The sequence below is a fragment of the Manihot esculenta genome, chromosome 3, assembly GCF_001659605.2.
Source record: "Manihot esculenta cultivar AM560-2 chromosome 3, M.esculenta_v8, whole genome shotgun sequence".
In the NCBI taxonomy this organism is placed as follows: domain Eukaryota; kingdom Viridiplantae; phylum Streptophyta; class Magnoliopsida; order Malpighiales; family Euphorbiaceae; genus Manihot; species Manihot esculenta.
Window position 1 is genome coordinate 26718227 of NC_035163.2, and position 19619 is coordinate 26737845.

At 31.1% G+C, this 19619-nt stretch overlaps 4 protein-coding genes across 4 annotated transcripts; 2 read left to right on the forward strand and 2 right to left on the reverse strand.

Annotated features, from left to right (window-relative positions):
• Positions 1–28: 28 nt before the first annotated feature.
• Positions 29–2802, forward strand: LOC110608429 (desmethyl-deoxy-podophyllotoxin synthase-like). Its single transcript, XM_043955108.1, has 2 exons — positions 29–916; positions 2164–2802. Exons 1-2 carry the CDS (start codon positions 29–31, stop codon positions 2770–2772), a joined length of 1497 nt encoding a protein of 498 aa, XP_043811043.1. The 3' UTR covers positions 2773–2802.
• A 2888-nt stretch (positions 2803–5690) lies between these two features.
• LOC110611916 (desmethyl-deoxy-podophyllotoxin synthase) lies at positions 5691–9076 on the forward strand. The gene is made up of 2 exons (XM_021752478.2): positions 5691–6664; positions 8392–9076. Exons 1-2 carry the CDS (start codon positions 5771–5773, stop codon positions 8998–9000), a joined length of 1503 nt encoding a protein of 500 aa, XP_021608170.2. The 5' UTR covers positions 5691–5770; the 3' UTR covers positions 9001–9076.
• A 149-nt stretch (positions 9077–9225) lies between these two features.
• Positions 9226–11386, reverse strand: LOC110611912 (premnaspirodiene oxygenase). The gene is made up of 2 exons (XM_021752475.2): positions 10461–11386; positions 9226–10382 (listed from the first exon to the last, which is right to left on the reverse strand). The coding sequence occupies exons 1-2, from the start codon at positions 11364–11366 to the stop codon at positions 9759–9761; spliced, it is 1530 nt and encodes a 509-aa protein (XP_021608167.2). The 5' UTR covers positions 11367–11386; the 3' UTR covers positions 9226–9758.
• A 2630-nt stretch (positions 11387–14016) lies between these two features.
• LOC110611911 lies at positions 14017–18834 on the reverse strand. Its single transcript, XM_043955109.1, has 4 exons — positions 17853–18834; positions 17127–17767; positions 14938–15922; positions 14017–14852 (listed from the first exon to the last, which is right to left on the reverse strand). The coding sequence occupies exons 1-4, from the start codon at positions 18756–18758 to the stop codon at positions 14241–14243; spliced, it is 3144 nt and encodes a 1047-aa protein (XP_043811044.1). The 5' UTR covers positions 18759–18834; the 3' UTR covers positions 14017–14240.
• Positions 18835–19619: the final 785 nt, after the last annotated feature.

Consider the following 19619-nt stretch of genomic DNA (forward strand, 5'->3'; position numbering starts at 1 on the left):
ATCGACTGCTCCTCCAATTGCTATAACAATGGAGATTCATTTTCACTTTCTTTTTACTTTCCTCTTCGTGATTCTCCTCCCTATGATCTTTAATATTCTACAGAATTTGAGAAACGCAAAACTGCCTCCAGGGCCTTGGAAACTTCCCCTTGTAGGAAATCTCCACCAGCTTGTTGGCTCCCTACCCCATCACTCTCTGAGAAACCTAGCAAAAGAATATGGCCCGGTTGCGCACCTACAGCTTGGCCAAGTATCCGCTGTTGTAATTTCTTCTCCAGATATGGCGAAAGAGGTCATGAAAACCCATGACACAATCTTCGCTTACAGGCCCAATCTTCTCGCTGCTAGGATTATGTCTTATGATTCTACAAACATTGCGTTTTCTCCTTACGGCAATTACTGGAGACAACTACGAAAGATTTGTATGATGGAGCTTTTAAGTCCAGGTCGTGTGCAATCATTCCGATCTATCAGGGAAGACGACGTAGCAAGTCTCATAAAAACAATATCTTCATCCGCAGGATCACCCATCAATCTTGCAGAGAAAGTTTTCTCAATGATATATAGCATAACAGCAAGGGCTGCCTTCGGCGAAAAATGCAAAGATCAAGAACAGTTTATGTCCCTTATCATGAGAAGTGCGGCGCTGGCTGGAGGTTTCTGCCTAGGTGATATGTACCCTTCAATTAAGGTGCTTCAAGTGATTAGTGGAATCAGGCCAAAACTGGAGAAGCTGCACCAAGAGATGGACAAGATACTCGATAACATTCTCAAGGAGCACAGAGAAGAGAAGTTGGCAGCAAAAACAGGGGATGAAGAAGCAAGCGAAGACCTTGTTGATATTCTTTTGAGGTTTCAAGAACGGGATGATCTTGAATTCTCCATCACTGACAACAACATCAAAGCAGTCATCTTGGTCAGTTTATTACCTACCTATACGCACCAATCTACCAAATTTCTACCAAAGTAAATGGTTTCCAATTTATTATTAGAAAAACAAAATAAAAGATAAAGGAATATGTTGTTTTTTTTATTAGAAAAACAATAATAAATTGTGGTTTTATAAATTTTACGAATTATATTATAGACTATTAAAAATAAATTCTTTAATATACATGAAAAGTTATTTTAAAATAGTTATAACTTTAAAATAATGAATAATCCTTGAGAAATTTATTTATCCAAAATTATAAGTATTATTCGAGAAGATTGAAAAATATTAATTATCTTTTTTCAATTTTACTCCTATTTTTAGTAAAGTAATATAACAATTATTTCCTATCTTATTATTATTTACTTTCTTTTTTCTCTTTCTTAATTATTCAACTTTCCTATTGATAGATTAATGAAATAACAATATTATTAAGATTGGAATTGTTAGGTGAATTAATGAATAATTTAGTTAAATTAAAAATTATATTGCTACTATAACTTAGATGATTTTAATTATTTTTTATTATTATATAAAAATTTTAATCATCGAGTTCCCAGTCTAGACTGCCTTAACACCATTCAAGGCTGTCTAAGATCTTCTATTCACACTTTATAACTGCCATTCTGCTTTCCATTTGTCATTTATTAATCGGTAAATATATGTTTATAATTGACAGAGAGATTTATTATTTAATTAATTTCAAATTAGTTTTTTAATTTTAAAAAATTTATTAAAATATATATTTACTTTTTTTTCAACCAATAAAATACTCGTTCCATTTATTTTTATCATTAAAATTTTAATAAAAAATTAAATTATTTTTCTCTGAAAAAGATGTTTTATAAATTTTTGAAAATACAGAGATATACTTAGTAATAATGATAATACATAGAGATTAAATAAGAATGTTTATTTAAAGGTATATTTGAATTTTAAATTTTTTTATATTTTATTTATTTTTAACAACAAAATAAAATAATTATTTTATTAACGAAAAAAATATTTTAATAAATTTTTAAAAATATAAAAAGACTAATGATTCTTCACAACTAAATAGGTTCATAATTAATATAATTATCAACATTATTGCGATTAAACTAATAAATTACCCTTTTCAATGCTGTTTTGACATTTAAAATTAAACTAATAAATACAGTTAAAAACTGACTTTTTAATTGAGCAGTAACGTTTGACGGAGTGAACTAAGAAGTCAAATAATCATGCTCTAGGACATATTTGGAGCTGGGAGCGAGACATCAGCAGCAACAATTGAATGGGCAATGTCTGAAATGCTGAGAAACCCAAGGGTAATGAAGGAGGCACAAGCAGAGGTAAGACTAGCGTTCGATGGAAAAGCTGATGTGGACGAAAAACGCATTCAAGAATTAAAGTACCTGAAACTAGTAATCAAAGAAACCTTAAGGCTGCATCCTCCAGTACCCCTGCTGCTTCCAAGAGAATGCAGCGAGACTTGCGAGATTAATGGCTACAAGATACCTGCCAAGACTAGAGTGGTTGTGAATGCATGGGCACTTGGAAGAGATCCAAGTTACTGGAGTGAAGCTGAGACGTTTTTTCCGGAGAGATTTCTTGATATTTCAGTTGATTTTAAGGGAACCAACTTTGAATACATCCCATTTGGAGCTGGAAGGAGAATCTGTCCAGGTATTTCATTTGCCCAGCCTAGCATTGAGCTGCCACTTGCTCATTTGTTGTATCATTTTGATTGGAAACTTGGTAATGGGCTGAAACATGAAGATCTAGACATGACGGAGACCTTTGGCTTAACAGCTAGAAAGAAACAAAATCTTGTCTTAATTCCTATTCCTTACAAGTAATTTTATCCAATCATGTTGGATTTTCTTTATTTTACATATAAATTTAAACAGTGTATTGTTGATTTGCAGATGTTTTGGCAATAAAGGGTATACATTTTGTGGCAAGATTTTAATTATTGTGGAACTTTTGTTCATAATTACTTGTTTTGATTTCCTCCTTTTCATTAGGTTATGTCACATTCTGTTCTCTGCTATCGCCATGAATTGTAACAACCCATCTCAAATGGCATGTGAGATTTGCAATTAGATCACTATCAATTCCAACAAACTCTGGAATAAGACATTATCAAATTCTAACAAACAATCAAAAGTAAAAAATTACACAGATAAAAGAAAAAGTCTACTTTAAATATAAAAAGCCTCAATATCCACTGATGATCTGAGATCCAGAAAATAGGGTTTTATAAGGGTTCTCTCAACTTAGAAAAGGCTTATTTCGTGAGGAGAGTGTTTCTCCTTTTATTACTTTTCTTTTGTCTGCTAGTGACATATAACGAAGTTCTCGTCATTGGGGCATGTGTCTCTGCCATACAGATATGGACGTACGAGAGTATCATGTTCCTGTTACATGCGTAACGGTCATTTAATTCTCCTCTGGCACGCATGCGGGCGGACCCACCAGCTGGACAGGCTGGTCATTTTCCTTCTTCCAGACCGGACTGAAAGATAGGGTTAAGGCTGAACCTAGAGAAGGCCTGGTCACTAAGCCGACCTGATTAAGGAATCTAAGTGAAGTCCGGTCTTATGGCTGTGTGGGCTGGACCTGACTTTTGAGAGAGACTTACAAGCATTCAGATTATGGACTGTTCTTGCGGGCCTGACCTTAGATCCGGAGTGAAGAAATCCAGCAATTATCATCCACTACTGAATTCCTGCACTGCTAACTCCCATCACCAGCCGAAAGGACCATCCAGATTAACGGATAGATACCGAGTCTCTTAAGCCTGACTTTTAGATAAATCTTTTTATAAAACTAATAATATTTTATTAATCTATATTGAAATATAAAAATTATTAAAAAAATTAAATAAATAACTAAGATGAAAATATTTATATCATAAGCTTAGTATTATATATATATTGATTTTACATAAATAACTAAGATGAAAATATTTTTAAAATAAAGATATTGACATTAGAATTTAATTATTATAAAATTAACTCAAAATAAAATCAAATACAAAAATATTTAAATTATACCTATCTATTATTTTATTATTTTTATTAAGTATTAATGATAATATATTGTATTAATATTAATTTAAATTTTTCATAAACATTAATATATCTAATATCAAATAATTTCACTAAGACTATTAATGATGATATAGATTTTCTTCCAAAAGATATCTAAATTTCTTTATTGCAACAATAAACATTACTATTAATATTTTTATCCCTGAAAATAAAATAAATATCAACAATTTTTTAAAAGTAAAAACTATTTTAATATATGGAATATAATTTTTATATATAATTATATAATTTTTTATCTCATTAGTAATTAAAATTATTTTTTAATATTTTCAAATTAAATCTATTAGAATAACTTAAAAAGAAACTAACAAATTGTTTTAAATAAAATAAAGAAAAATATCAATTAAAAATATCTTATTTTATAAAAATTTACACGCTTTCATATAAAAATTTACAGGCTTGCATATAAATTATTTAAAAAGATGATTTTATAAAAAAAAAAATTTAAAGAAAAAAAAAAGTCTTTCAACATCAAAATATATTCCCAAAAGAAAAAATCAACTTAACCGACAGAATGATATGGGCAAAAACTAAGCGAAGAGAATCGTCATCCAATACGTTTTTTCTTTTTCTTTTTCAGTTTATCACATACTAATACATCCAATACATAGAAAGAAAAGTTGCCTGAAAGGGTAAGGGGGACATCAAGCTAAACCCCACCACTTCACAACACGACAAAACAGAAAACAGTTTGAAGATTTTGGTAATTAAGATGACATATCCAACTAATACAATAAAAAAAAATCAATAATTTTATTAAAAAATAAAAATTTAAAATTACTGTATAATATTCTGAAATTAAAAAAAATAAAATTTACAATGATATATAAATTTGACCGAATAAAAAAAATATTTCACCTTTTATCCTTTTTACTTTTATCAGCTAATAATGTCTAACCTTTTTATTTTTGTCAGCTAATAAACGCCTAACCATTTTTATATCACAGTATTACTTATTTCTGTTATTCTATACAATATTATATATTTATGTCATTTAAGTCCATACATACGGATATATTAAAGTTTTTCTCTACGTCAAACGATCATTTAATTTCTTCAGCACATATACGAACAAAACTGCGAAATGATTAGATTAGTTGTTCTCCTTAACGTCACATCACCGATCTGAATTACTTCTTATTAAATTCATATTTACGATGGATCTGATTTCTTCAAATGTTCAGATCAGAATTTATAATATTAAATCGATTTATCTAAAAAGAATCTGATGAGTTTTGAACCCACATTCTTATTTTTGAATTCAATCGGGCTGAAGCTGAGAAATTTCGGTGGTACTCGGTGTATATATCATGAGTCAGTGATGATTTGAAATTATATAATGAATTGTTGTGATGGGATTAATTAGGTAAAATATCTCAATTTTAGATATATCTAATAATTTCCCTATTTTCTTAGTGTCTTTCAGCCACCCATACATGCAGAATCATGAGATAAGCATAAGGATAGAATATTACTTATTCCAACATTTTGTGAATTTCATTATTAGGCAGATTGCATGATGGATATTTTATATTTTTAAAATATAAATTCATTATTTAAATATTAAAAATTTTAAAAATTAAGTTTGCAAGTGTAATAATTAACAAAATAGTCTATTAATTTAAACAATTTCGTTAAATAAGCTTTCTTCTTTCAACTCCACTGCGTATTCTCTATACATATAACGGCAAATTAGGGTGACATCTCTCCCAAGCATTAGTGTCCTCTACGTGTGATTCCAATGGAGATCCCTTTTCCCTTCTTTCAACTCCTTTTCACCTTCATCTTCGTCATCTTGCCCATCACCTTTAAAATTCTACAGAAATATAAAACAGAAAAACTGCCCCCAGGGCCTCGGAAGCTTCCCCTCGTAGGAAACCTCCACCAGCTTGTTGGCTCCCTACCCCATCACTCCCTCAGAAACCTCGCAAAAAAATATGGCCCCGTTGTCCACCTACAGCTTGGCCAAGTATCCACCGTTATAATTTCTTCTCCAGATATGGCGAAAGAGGTCATGAAAACCCATGACATAATCTTCGCTTACAGGCCCAATCTTCTCGCTGCTAGAATCATGTCTTACGATTCAACAAACATTGCTTTTTCTCCTTACGGCAATTACTGGAGACAACTACGAAAAATTTGTATGATGGAGCTTTTAAGTCCAAATCGTGTACAATCATTCCGATCTATCAGAGAAGACGAAGTAGAAACTCTCATAAAAACTATATCTTCATCTGCAGGATCACCCGTCAATCTTGGAGAGAAGGTTTTCTCAATGATTTATAGCATAACCGCAAGAGCTGCCTTCGGCGAAAAATGCAAAGATCAAGAACAGTTTATGTCACTTATCCTGAGAAGTTCAGCGCTAGCTGGAGGTTTCTGCTTAGGTGATATGTACCCTTCAGTGAAGGCGCTTCAAGTGATCAGTGGAATGAAGCCAAAGCTGGAGAAGCTGCACCAAGAGATGGATAAGATACTCGATAACATTCTCAAGGAGCACAGAGAAGAGAAGTTGGCTGCAAAAACAGGGGATGAAGAGGGAAGAGAAGACCTTGTTGATATTCTTTTAAGGTTTCAAGACAAGGGTGACCTTGAATTCTCCCTCGCCGACAACAACATCAAAGCAGTCATCTTGGTAATTAGTATACTACTGGATTATATACTTCACTTCCCAATAACCACGAATATTTCTCCAAACGTCTGAAAAAAACTTACCATTACTTAGCACACTAAAAAAATATAATATAGGATATTAGTAGCAGTTATTAATTTTTATTATTTAATAATGGATTAATAAATTTATTATTTAATAAAATTACTTATAAATTTAATAATTAATTTTAAAATTTATTATTAAATTAATAAAAAATTAATAACGGATATCAACCCATTAATAAATTTATTATTAAATAAACTAGTAAATAAATAAATTATTTAAATTGTAAATGAGTAAAATATTAATAAATTTAATAATAGAATAAAAATTATTATACAATTAATAACAAATTTAATAACGAATTAAATAGTTACTATGTTTTAGGAAAAAAATCTAAATTTTTATTTTTATTAAATTTCATATTTTCATTTTACTTTAATAACCGTTATGATTCATTACTAATTTAAAAATTAATAATAAATTTTATAATTCATTATTATTTCAAAAATTAATAATGGATTTTATAATTCATTACTAATTTTTTTAAAAAAAATATCTCATTTTCAAAAAATCTATTACTAAAATTTAGATTATTAATTTTTTTAATTTACTTTCTTTTAAATTTAATCTATTACTAATTTACTAATTTACGTATTTATATATTCATTTCTACCTTCACCATTTCATTCATTTTCTTTCTTCTCTTCTATCCTCTTTCCTTCATTTTTCTCATATCTTATTTTTTTATTATTATTGACTTTATTTTTTTATTTCATTTTCTTTAATTTTCTTTCATTATCAATCTTCCTTTATCTATTAATTTTTATTTCATTTTCTTTTATTTTCTCTCATTTTCTTTTATTTCCTCTCCCACTTTCTATCATTTTCCCTTCTTTTTCTTTTCATTATTTTTTCATATGCTTTCTTTTTCTATCGTATTCTCCAACTTTTTTCTTTTCATCTTTTCTATTTTATTTTATTTTCTTTATTTTCTCTTTTTATTTTTATTCATTTTCTCTTCATCTTTCTTTTCCTTTTTCTCTTTTTTCTTCCCATTTTCTCATTTTCTTTATTTTTTCCCTTTTTCTTATTTTCTTTATTTTTTTCTATTTTCTATTTTTCCTTATTTTCTATTTTGTATCTCATTTTCTTCCATTCTCTCGCATTTTTTTATTTTCTAAAATTTTCCATAATTTTATAATAATTTTCTCATAAAATTAATAAAATTTAAAATATTAATATTTAATGTAAAATATAATGATAAAATTAATAATTTATCATAATTAAATTAATATTTAAGGTAAAATCTAATGAAATAAATTAATAGTTTAATATAATTTTTAATATTTATTAAAATTAATAACGGAACATAATTTTAATATATTTTTTTATTATTTATTTTATCAAATTAATAATCAATTAATAATAGATTTCAATCGTTACTAAATTTAGTAATATATTTAATTTTTATATATTTTTTAAATTTTTATTAAATTAGTAACGGATTTTTAATCTATTACTAAATTTCATTATAAATCCGTTACAAAATTAATTATGAATTGTTAATTATTAGCACCGGGACTTATAATAACGGATGTAAATGCATTACTAGTTCATTACTAAACAGGTTAATAATGAATTTTTTATTGATTAGTAATAAATTTTTTCATTATTAATGAACTAAAAGTCAAATAATCATGTTCTAGGACATACTTGGAGGTGGGAGCGAGACATCAGCAACAACAATTGAATGGGCAATGTCCGAAATGCTGAGAAACCCAAGGGTAATGAAGGAGGCACAAGCAGAGGTAAGGCGAGTGTTGGATGGAAAAGTTGATATGGACGAAGGAAGCATTCAAGAACTAAAGTACCTGAAACTAGTAATCAAAGAGACCTTAAGGCTGCACCCTCCAGTACCCCTGCTGCTTCCAAGAGAATGCAGTGAGACTTGCGAGATTAATGGGTACAAGATACCTGCCAAGACTAGAGTGATTGTGAATGCATGGACACTTGGAAGAGATCCAAGTTACTGGAGTGAAGCTGAGACATTTTTTCCTGAGAGATTTGTTGATAGTTCAATTGATTTTAAGGGAACCAACTTTGAATACATCCCATTTGGAGCTGGAAGGAGAATCTGTCCAGGCATTTCATTTGCCCAGCCTAGCATTGAGCTGCCACTTGCTCATTTGTTATATCATTTTGATTGGAAACTTGCTAATGGGCTGAAACATGAAGATCTAGACATGACAGAGACTTGTGGCCTAACTGCTAGAAGAAAACAATTCCTTGTCTTAATTCCTATTCCTTACAAGTGATTTTATGCAGTCGTGTTGGAGTGAGATATTTAGGGCAAAAGTTATCTACTTCATAATTGGATTTAAGATGTAGATTGTATTTCTTTTGATTTTATCACTTGTTACTATTTGATTCTTGTTACTACTTTATAATTAAAAGTATTGACATGAGGCTATAACCGATTTTATGTATAGACCGATCTAGATAAAAATTACCCTTAATTAAAAAATTTCATGCATCTCTATCATTTGATAGGGGTGGCTTTTACTTGGTATTTTACATGCAATCATGTCATTATTATTTCCACATATTCAAGAGTTTCTACCATAATATTATTGTTTATAAAAGCAAAGTCTACTTTTACGAATAATTAAATTAAGCAAACAGGGTGGACTGTGTTTATCCAATAATGGAAGAAGTTTTCAACTAACACGTCTCTTGACGTAATCAGCAATCTCATTTTCTGTTTCCTGAAGAAGTTTTCAACTAACATGAGATCTCTTGACGTAATCAGCAATCTCATTTTCTGTTTCCTTTCTGCATATTTGTTTTTGAGCATTTTGCTAAAATTCAGTGAAAACAATACCACCACTATGATTGGAAATGTTTAAATTTCATCTCCCACTGCATGGCTAAAAATACTCTGATTTGGTCAATAATTTGTAAAATTTCTTTTAACTCAATACTAGCAAAAACAGAAAGAACAGTTTCTGAAATGCAGTTAACAGTTTCTTATTTCAAATACTCACAGTAGACAAAATCATCCTCCTTGGAATTGTTATGCCGACGGTAGAGGATGGCAGAGAGTAGGAAGCAACTCCAAGTCTTTTTTTCTTCCGACAACTGCTCCAAAAGACTCTGCCATGTCTAGTTCTTCTGGCTTCATTCCAATGGGGAGTTTCCAGTCAAAATAATACAGCAAATTTGCAAGTAGAATCTCGACATTAGCCATGCCAAATGCTATTCCAGGACAAGCCCTCCTTCCGGCGCCAAAGGGGATCAACTCGAAATTAGCTCCCTTGTAATATATTGTACTATCAGAAAATCTTTCTGGATTGAATTTGTCAGCCTCAATCCAAGAATTTGGGTCCCTTCCGATAGCCCATGCATTAACAATCACTTTGGTCTTGATGGGTATCCGATGTCCACTAATCTCGCATTCCTCTCGAGATTCTCTTGGAAGTAGCAAAGCAAGAGGAGGGTGTAATCTTAGAGTTTCTTTGATAACCATTTTCAAGTAATTTAATTCTCCAAGGCCTGCTTCTTCAACATGGCCTTTTCCCCTGAATACTTGCCTCACCTCTGCTTGTGCCTTTTCCATCACTGTTGGGTTTCTTAGCATCTCTGATATCGCCCATTCTGCGACTGTAGATGAAGTCTCACTTCCTGCAACGAAAATGTCCTGTCACAGAAAAACAAATAGCATCAAATCAAATGGAAAACGAAGAGGAAGTTTCCTGCTGGTTAACTTAACACTTACTAGGATGACTGATTTAATGTTCTCAATTGTTAAAGAGAACTCGAGGTTTTCTGGATCATGATGCTTCAGGAGAACATCTACAAGATCATCATCAACCTCATCAGCAATCTTAACCACAGCTTTTCTGGCTTTGTGACCATTAACTATATCTTCGAGTATCCTGTCAGCTTCCTGATGCAACCTTTTCACTTTAGCTCCCATCCCACTAACCATTTGAAGAACTTTAATTGATGGGAATAAATCGGCAATACTAAAACCTCCCAACACTGCCATTAATTCTTTAACAAGATGTACAAATGCTTCTTGCTCTTCCCTTATTCTACCAAAGGCTGCCCTTGAAGTTACACAATATGTGAAAGAAATCAACATCCTGCCAAGGTTCACCACAGATCCTGCATTAGAAGAAATTCTACTCACTAGATTTGATACCTCTTCTTCCCTGATTGATCCGAATGATTGCACGCGCTTAGCACTTAAAAGCTCCAATGTGCAAATTTTCCTGATCTGTCTCCAATACTCTCCATATGGTGCAAATGCAATGTCTGTGGAATCATAAGAGATTATATTTGACGCAAGGCTAAAGGGTCTTTGTGCGAAGATAATATCATGGGTTGCCATGACTTCTTTTGCAATTCCTGGGGAAGAAATGACTATGGTGGTAACTTCACCAAGTTGAAGGTGCACAAGAGGTCCATATTTCTTGGCGAGGTCTTGAAGTCTGTGATGTGGTAGAGACCCAAGTAAATTATGCAGATTTCCTATGATGGGTAGCTTCCAAGGCCCCGGGGGCAAATCTGTGGTAACCAGAGCTTTAGTTCTTGGTTTCTTCCATGTCCTAAATACCATGAAGATAAAGAAGAGGAACGGGACAAGTGTAGGCAAGGAGAAGAAGTGTGAGAACACCATTAATTTGTGCTAATTGGCAAGAATGGATTTTTGTCCAGATATACTCAGGTGATTGAACTATTCCTTATGTCAGGAGTTTGATTTTCAGTTAGCTATATAGACGAAGAGATAGATAATTTTCACTCTCAAATCCCTCAACTTTGAGAATATTTTCAATTTAATCCCGTCAACTTAGCTTCTTTCTTAAAACTCATTAACTTTAAAATATCATTAAACTCACTCTTACTCACTATAGCAAGTTTGTAGATTAGTATAAATAAAATATTATTTTTCTCCAATTACCTCTCTCATAATTTCTCCTTTTCTAATCAAAATTTAATAAATCTTAAATATCCATACTAACAATAAAATATTTACATTACAATCTTTTTGTTATTTTTGTTATTAAATATAAACTTTTATCTTTTTTAAATAGTATTAAAATAAGGAATATTACAATATGATTATTATAAGCTATCATTCTTAAAAATTATTTAAATATTTTATATAATTAAAATAATATTTAATATTGATATTTAAAAATAAAAATAAATAATAATATAAAATAATAATAATAAAAGTATATTACACTTTCGTTTTTAAGTTTTAAATAAATTAAGCAATTTATCTCTCTATTTTTAAAATCAAAACTTTTATACAGTGTAATCATCCAACAATGCAACCCTTCCGTCCCTTTTCAAAAGAAGTTTTCGTTAAGTCATAAAAAAATGACTTTGATGCTCCCATATTATTTTAATATGTAAAATATTTTTCCTTAAATACATATAAAATTATAAAATTTAACTAATTATAAATTTTTTTATTCTTTATTAATTATTTATAAAACATTTTTAATATCTTTGACTGGTTTATCATTAATTAATTTAGAATTATTTTTTATATTTGTGATCCATCAATAAAATTGAAACTAAGATTATTTATATTTCAAAATTTTTTCTCTTAAATTTTATTATTTATTTTTTAAATTAATTTTATTCATTTTCACATGTCTACATTTAAAACTTCCTCCATTTTATTTTATTTTATTTTTATTTATTGTTAATTCAATAAAATTAATTTACTTATCAGTATCTGTGATATTCGACCCTATTTATTACCATTATCATAAATTTTATTTTAAAAAAAAATTAATCGAGTACAATTTAGATCATAGCAATCAAGTTTTTATGAACCTTTAAGTCTTCACATTTTTAATATATAAAAATTAATACACTTCATATTAGAATTTCATACATAAAGTGCAAAATGCATTTTTATATACTTGATGCTATTTTCACTCCTATGTATAATCAAGTATTAAAAACCTTCGATTTTCATTCAAGACTTCAAACAACTAAACTATTTTTCTCACCATAATCAATAAAATTTTATAAATTACACATAAAGATTTCAAATGCCTTAAGATGCATTCCATTCTTACAAATTTCTCTGAAATAAGTTTATGATCATCCTTCAATTTCTTCACCTCATTCTTCACTTTTGTCAACTCTTTCCTTATATGCACTTGAAGCAACTATTTCTTTCACTTGCTAGAAAAAGAAATAGAAAAAGGAAGAAGGAAGAGTTGTGTTAATAGTTTTTTTTTTTTTTCTTTTTATAGGCAGTAGGGTGTAGGAAGATATTGTAGGAATAAAATTTTCTTTTCATAAGTTTGACTATTAACATCCTTTAAACTCACAGTAAAAGGAATGAAAGGACTATATTATCAGACAGTTCTATTATAAAAGAATTTAATAATTTGATTTTAAAAATAAAGAGATTAATTTATTAATTTTCTTAAAATTTGAAGATGAAAGTGTAATTTAATTTAAAAAAATAATAAAGGCAATTCAATTCTCTATTTTTTTTAATTTATATATTTTTGTAAGAGTTAGTAATTCGGTTGATTAGATTAATTTCTTCAAATTCAAATTGTTAAATGAGATTGATAACATGATTGAATAATGAATAAAATGGTGAGAATAATTAAAAATCTTTATAAAAAATTAATAAGTGAATTTATTTATAATATTAGAAATTAAATAATAAATTATTATTATTATTATTATAGCATTATTGAAGCGCTATCGAATTGCATCATTAATTATTTTTGTTTTGTATTCTAATATTTTAAAAGTGTTATAAAAAAATAATCTTGATTTAAAATAATAGAATAAGCAAAAAAAAAAAAAAGGCTTTTTATTAGGATCTGATTTTCTTTTGCTTTTTGTAAAGATAAGCATCTTACGCTAATAGTCATAATCACAAATCTTGAAGAGATTGGCGTAAAAATTCATGAGAAAGCAGGGGAAAACAAAAGTTGTTATAGTAAAATAACAGGTGTCATAGAAAATTTCATTTTGAGAGAAAAGATCAGCCTTGCCAACAGTATAACCCATGATGCTGATAAGGTTGACATGGAGAATCCTCGTCAAATTTTTGAGAGAATGAGAGCAGTTGTTGTTGCGGAAGGGTGATGCTAACAAGAGGGAGTTTTTTCCTCTTTATTTCTATTTTGAGAATATTTAGGGTATTATAATTGTTTCTCTTAATTTTGACCAAGTTAAATTATATTGATTAACAGAAAAAATCTCTTAAATGGATAGATGTCTCTACTTGTTAATCGAATTAAATTATAAAAAATTTTTAATAATCTTAAAAGTATAAATATATTTTACTTGATTAGGTTAAACTTCAACAACATAGTAGTAATATGCACTTGAAATTATTAGCGGTAGGGTTTGGGAGTAAATATCAATTGACCCTTCAGCCATTTTAAGGGACAACATTTATCTTTAAGTCAGTTGAAAAGACCCAGAGAACCCTTTACAATTATTATACAAGGAGAACAGCCAACTCCTGGCTGTCTCAGTCTTGGCTTGATTAACAGGTAGCTCAGGATTGTTTATATAGAATGGGGATCAACTGCAGATCATTTTTCCTTCGAACTGTAGCCCCAAAAGACTCCATCATATCTAGACTTTCAGCCTTCAATCCATTAGGAAGTTTCCAGTCAAAATGATACAGAAATTGTGCAAGTGGAAGCTCAATGTTTGCTATCCCAAACAATATTCCAGGACACATCCTCCTTCCACCACCAAATGGGATAAACTCAAAGTTGTTCCCCTTGTAATCAATCGAACTATCAAGGAATCTTTCTGGATAGAATGTCTCAGCTTCAGTCCAGTGATTTGGATCCCTGTTAATTGCCCATGCATTAACAATCACTTTGGTTTTGGCTGGTATCTCATACCCATTAATCTCACATCTCTCTCTGCCTTCTCTTGGAATCAAAGGAGCAGAAGGGTGTAATCTCAAAGTTTCCTTTATTACCGACTTCAAATATTTCAGTTCATGGATCTCTGCTTCATCCACATTTCCTTTTTTACTAAATACCCTCCTCACCTCTTCTTGTGCCTTCTCCATCACTCTCGGATTCCTCAGCATTTCGGACATCGCCCACTCTACTGTTGTTGATGATGTCTCACTGCCAACGATGAAAATTTCCTGAAATACAGTTAACATGTAGAATATTCAGCAACATAAAGAACAGTAAAGTTTCTCAAAAACCTTGATGAATCGGCACACTGACCAAGATAACTGCTTTAATTTTGTCGTTTGTCAATGGAAATTCAAGGTTTCCTTGCTCCTGAAGCATCAAAAGAACATCAACAAGGTCATCTTCTTCAACGTCGCTGTCTATCTTCAATGTTTTCTTCCTAGATCTGTGGTCATTAATGACGTTTTCAATGATCCTGTCTGCTTCTCGATGCAGCCTCACGAGTCTAGACATCGACCCACGTATTACATGGAGTAATTTCACGGAAGGGAACAAATCTGCTAGATTGAATCCTCCTATCACCTCTGTAATTTCTTCAAAAAGTGGAATGAATTCCTCTTGGTCTTTGCATTTCTTTCCGAAGGTAGCACGAGCAGTGATGCCATAAGTTAAAGAAAAAAGCTTCCTGCTAAAGTTGACGGGCTGCCCTGCAGAAGTAGTTATTGTACTGATCAAATTTGATACCTCCTCTTCCCTGATCGATCTGTATGATTGCACACGCTTTGCGCTTAGCAATTCCAATATACAAATTTTTCGCAGCTGTCTCCAGTTATCTGAATAAGGTGAAAAAACAATGTCTGAGAAGTTATAAAATATAATACTAGCAGCTACGAGAGAAGGCCTCTGAGCAAACACGATATCATGAGTCTTCATCACTTGTTTTGCAGCTTCTGGTGAAGAAATCACTATATTGGAAACTTCACCAAGCTGAAGATGCATGATGCTACCATATTGGTTGGCCAAGTCTCTTAGGCGATAATGAGGTCGAGAGCCAATAAGCTGATGCATGTTCCCTATAATAGGTAGCTTGCTTGGTCCCGGGGGTAGATTTGTGGTGGAGAGGTTGGTTTTTGACCTTCTCCGTACCTTGAGAACCATAAAGAAGAAGATGAAGGAGGTGAACAATATTGGGAAGGCAAGGAATTGGTTCTGTTCCATCTTCAAAGTGGAAAGGAGGCTTATGGTTGAATATCCATTACTGAAAAGCTTCACATCTTCATTTATGCAGTTTGAGTTTCTGAAATATGATATCTAATTGGCTGAATCTTAATTAATAGCTAACTACCAACTACTATTTAATGCAGAAAACTTGGAAAGCATTTTTTTAATGAGAGCTACGTGTCTGAATCAAGTGAAACCACGTCGGATTTTAATTTGAAATGTGAATCTTATTTTGTTTTAGCTAAATCGCAACTATGAATTTCTAAGGGTGTATCTCTTTTAACTCTAATTGTTTCTGACTGATATAATTTATGTTCAATTATGAATTGGAAGTAAAATAATTAATAATGGTCCACATTAATTCATAGCAACTTAATCCATAAGAATAGCAATATTTGAAAAAGGCTCTTTCAACATCGAATTAATTCCCAAACAGGAAAAAAAAATAATTGAACCGACACAATCACATGGACCATAACTAAGCCAATAAAAACTTCATCCAAAACCCTTTTTCCTTTTTCAGTTTACCACATACTAATACAATCCAGTGGAAAGAAAAGTGCTTGAAAGGGTAAAGAGGACACCAAGCTAACAAAACTATGTAACAAAACTATGTAACTTTCTTTTTTTAAGCTCAGTTTACCACATACTAATACAATTCATGCAATTCAAAAATATACTAAATATCAACTTTTTATATAAATCATGATGTGTCTAATTAATACTTGTTGTCAAATCTTTCTTGTTAGTTTACCACTAACTAAACTCTCCCATTTGAAAGGAAAAAAACAGAGTCGCTTTGAGGACAAGCTAAACCCATCATTCCACAAGACAATATCAAATATTTCACAGATAAAGTGATCATTTCAACCATTTTAAGGGTAAATTTCTCGCAACAATCTCTCTTTTAAGTCAGTTGAAAAAATCCAGACAAGCCTTTAAAATTGGGTTTAAACGATTTGAAAAGACCCAGAGAATGTCTCAATGGTTATGACCATAAAACTTTAACTATCAGATCACATTTTCTGATTTTCAAAAAATTTTTAAAAAAAATAATAACATTTAAATTTTAAAAACACTTTAAATTCAACTTGTAGCCGGATCTTATTCAAAATTTAAAAATATTTTAGATTCAAACTTACAGCTGAAGTTATTATTTTAACTTGCTTGAAATTTTCCTTTCCCAAAATTACACAGAAAAATATGGAAGATAGTGTCCTCTGTTCTGTATTTAACTGCAATACGATTATACGAGGTGAACATACTCCTTGCTGTCTCAGTCTTGGTGGCTAGATTGACAGGCAGCTGAGGATGGTTTATATGGAATGGGGATCAACTGCAGATCGTTTTTCCTTCGAACTGTAGCCCCGAAAGACTCCGTCATATCTAGAGTTTCTGCGCTCAATCCATTAGGAAGTTTCCAGTCAAAATGATACAGAAATTGTGCAAGTGGAAGCTCAACGTTTGCTATTCCAAACAATATTCCAGGACACATCCTTCTTCCAGCACCAAATGGGATAAACTCAAAGTTGTTCCCCTTGTAATCAATCGAACTATCAAGGAATCTTTCTGGGTAGAATGTCTCAGCTTCAGTCCAGTGATTTGGATCCCTGTTAATTGCCCATGCATTAACAATCACTTTGGTTTTGGCTGGGATCTCGTATCCATTAATCTCACATCTCTCTCTGCCTTCTCTTGGAAGTAGCAAAGGAGCAGGAGGGTGTAATCTCAAAGTTTCCTTTATTACTGACTTCAAATATTTCAGTTCATGGATCTCTGTTTCATCCACATTTCCTTTTTTACTAAATACCCTCCTCACCTCCTCTTGTGCCTTCTCCATCGCTCTCGGATTCCTCAGCATTTCGGACATCGCCCACTCTACTGTTGTTGATGATGTCTCACTGCCAGCGATGAAAATTTCCTGAAATACAGTTAACATGTAGAATATTCAGCAACAGAAAGAACAGTAAATTTTCTCAAAAACCTTGATGAATCGGCATACTGACCAGGATGACTGCTTTAATGTTGTCGTTTGTCAATGGAAATTCAAGGTTTCCTTGCTCCTGAAGCCTCAAAAGGACATCAACAAGGTCATCTTCTTCAACCTCGCTGTCTGTCTTTGATGTTTTCTTCCTAGCTCTGTGATCATTAATGACGTTTTCAATGATCCTGTCTGCTTCTCGATGCAGCCTCACGAGTCTAGACATCGACCCACTAATTACATGGAGTAATTTCATGGAAGGGAACAAATCTGCTAGATTGAATCCTCCTACCACCTCTGTAATTTCTTCAACAAGTGGAATGAATTCCTCTTGGTCTTTGCATTTCCTTCCAAAAGTAGCACGAGCAGCGATGGCATAGGTTGAAGAAAAAATCTTCCTGCTAAAGTTGAAGGGCTGCCCTGCAGAAGTAGATATTGTACTGATCAAATTTGATACCTCCTCTTCCCTAATCGATCTGTATGATTGCACACGCTTTGCACTTAGCAATTCCAATACAGAAATTTTTCGCAGCTGTCTCCAGTAATCTGAATAAGGTGAAAAAGCAATGTCTGCGAAGTTATAAGTTAGAATACTAGCAGCAATGAGAAAAGGTCTCTGAGCAAACACAATATCATGGGTCTTCATCACTTGTTTTGCATCTTCTGGTGAAGAAATCACTATATTGGAAACTTCGCCAAGCTGAAGATGCATGATGCTACCATATTGGTTGGCCAAGTCTCTTAGGCGATAATGAGGCTGAGAGCCAATAAGCTGATGTATGTTCCCTATAATGGGTAGCTTGCTTGGTCCTGGGGGTAGATTTGTGGTGGAGTGATTGGTTTTTGACCTTCTCCATATCTTCAGGATCATAAAGATGAAGATGAAGGAGATGAACAAAATTGGGAAGGAAAAGAATTGGTGCTGCTCCATGTTCAAAGTGGAAAGGAGGCTATCTTCGTTTGCGATTTAATGATCCACCACCGCCCTTCTTGACTTCAATTTTGTCTTCTGATTGGCTGAATCTAAATAGTCCATTACTAAACAAAATAAACAAATATATAAGGAAATTCATTATTACACTCAATCAATCAATCAAAATATATTATATACATTAAAATAATGATAAGATTGTGACTTATTATTATTATTATTATTTAGATGTATACTGGCGAAGGAATGCACATAAATTTTCTATGCAAGTTTCTATCTATAGTCTTTTTATAACTAAATATTTTCATATTTTTCTTTTTTTTAAATCTTTTTTTTTTCTCGTTTTTATATAAGACGATATACATAAATTGATTATAAATTAAAAAAAAATATTATTGTCCTATTAAGAGTTTTAGAGATATTTTGAACGTTAATTTAATTTCTGTATTGTGGGGAGATTTCTCACATACAATTCAATACATTTTATTTTTTAATTTAATTTCTGTATTGTGGAGAGATTTCTCACATACAATTCAATACATTTTATTTTTTATGAAAATAAAAACTCTTAATTCTTGTATGGAATTTTTTGTACTCTTTTACATTTTGATGGTTCCTTCTCAGTCAATAGATAAGAATTGGAAGGAGATATTTCGTTATTGTGAAAGAGTCATGTGTCTATTTCTGTAATTGGCTTTTTTTCAAATTTTATTAATTTAATTATTTCGGGATGTAATGTTCAATGGAGATTTACTATTATGGATTTCTGAAATCGCAACGACGACGTCAATCTTGAAATGTTATTCGAGATTTATCTCGTAAAAATTTTATTTCGTATTTTTATTCGGGAGATTTTAATGA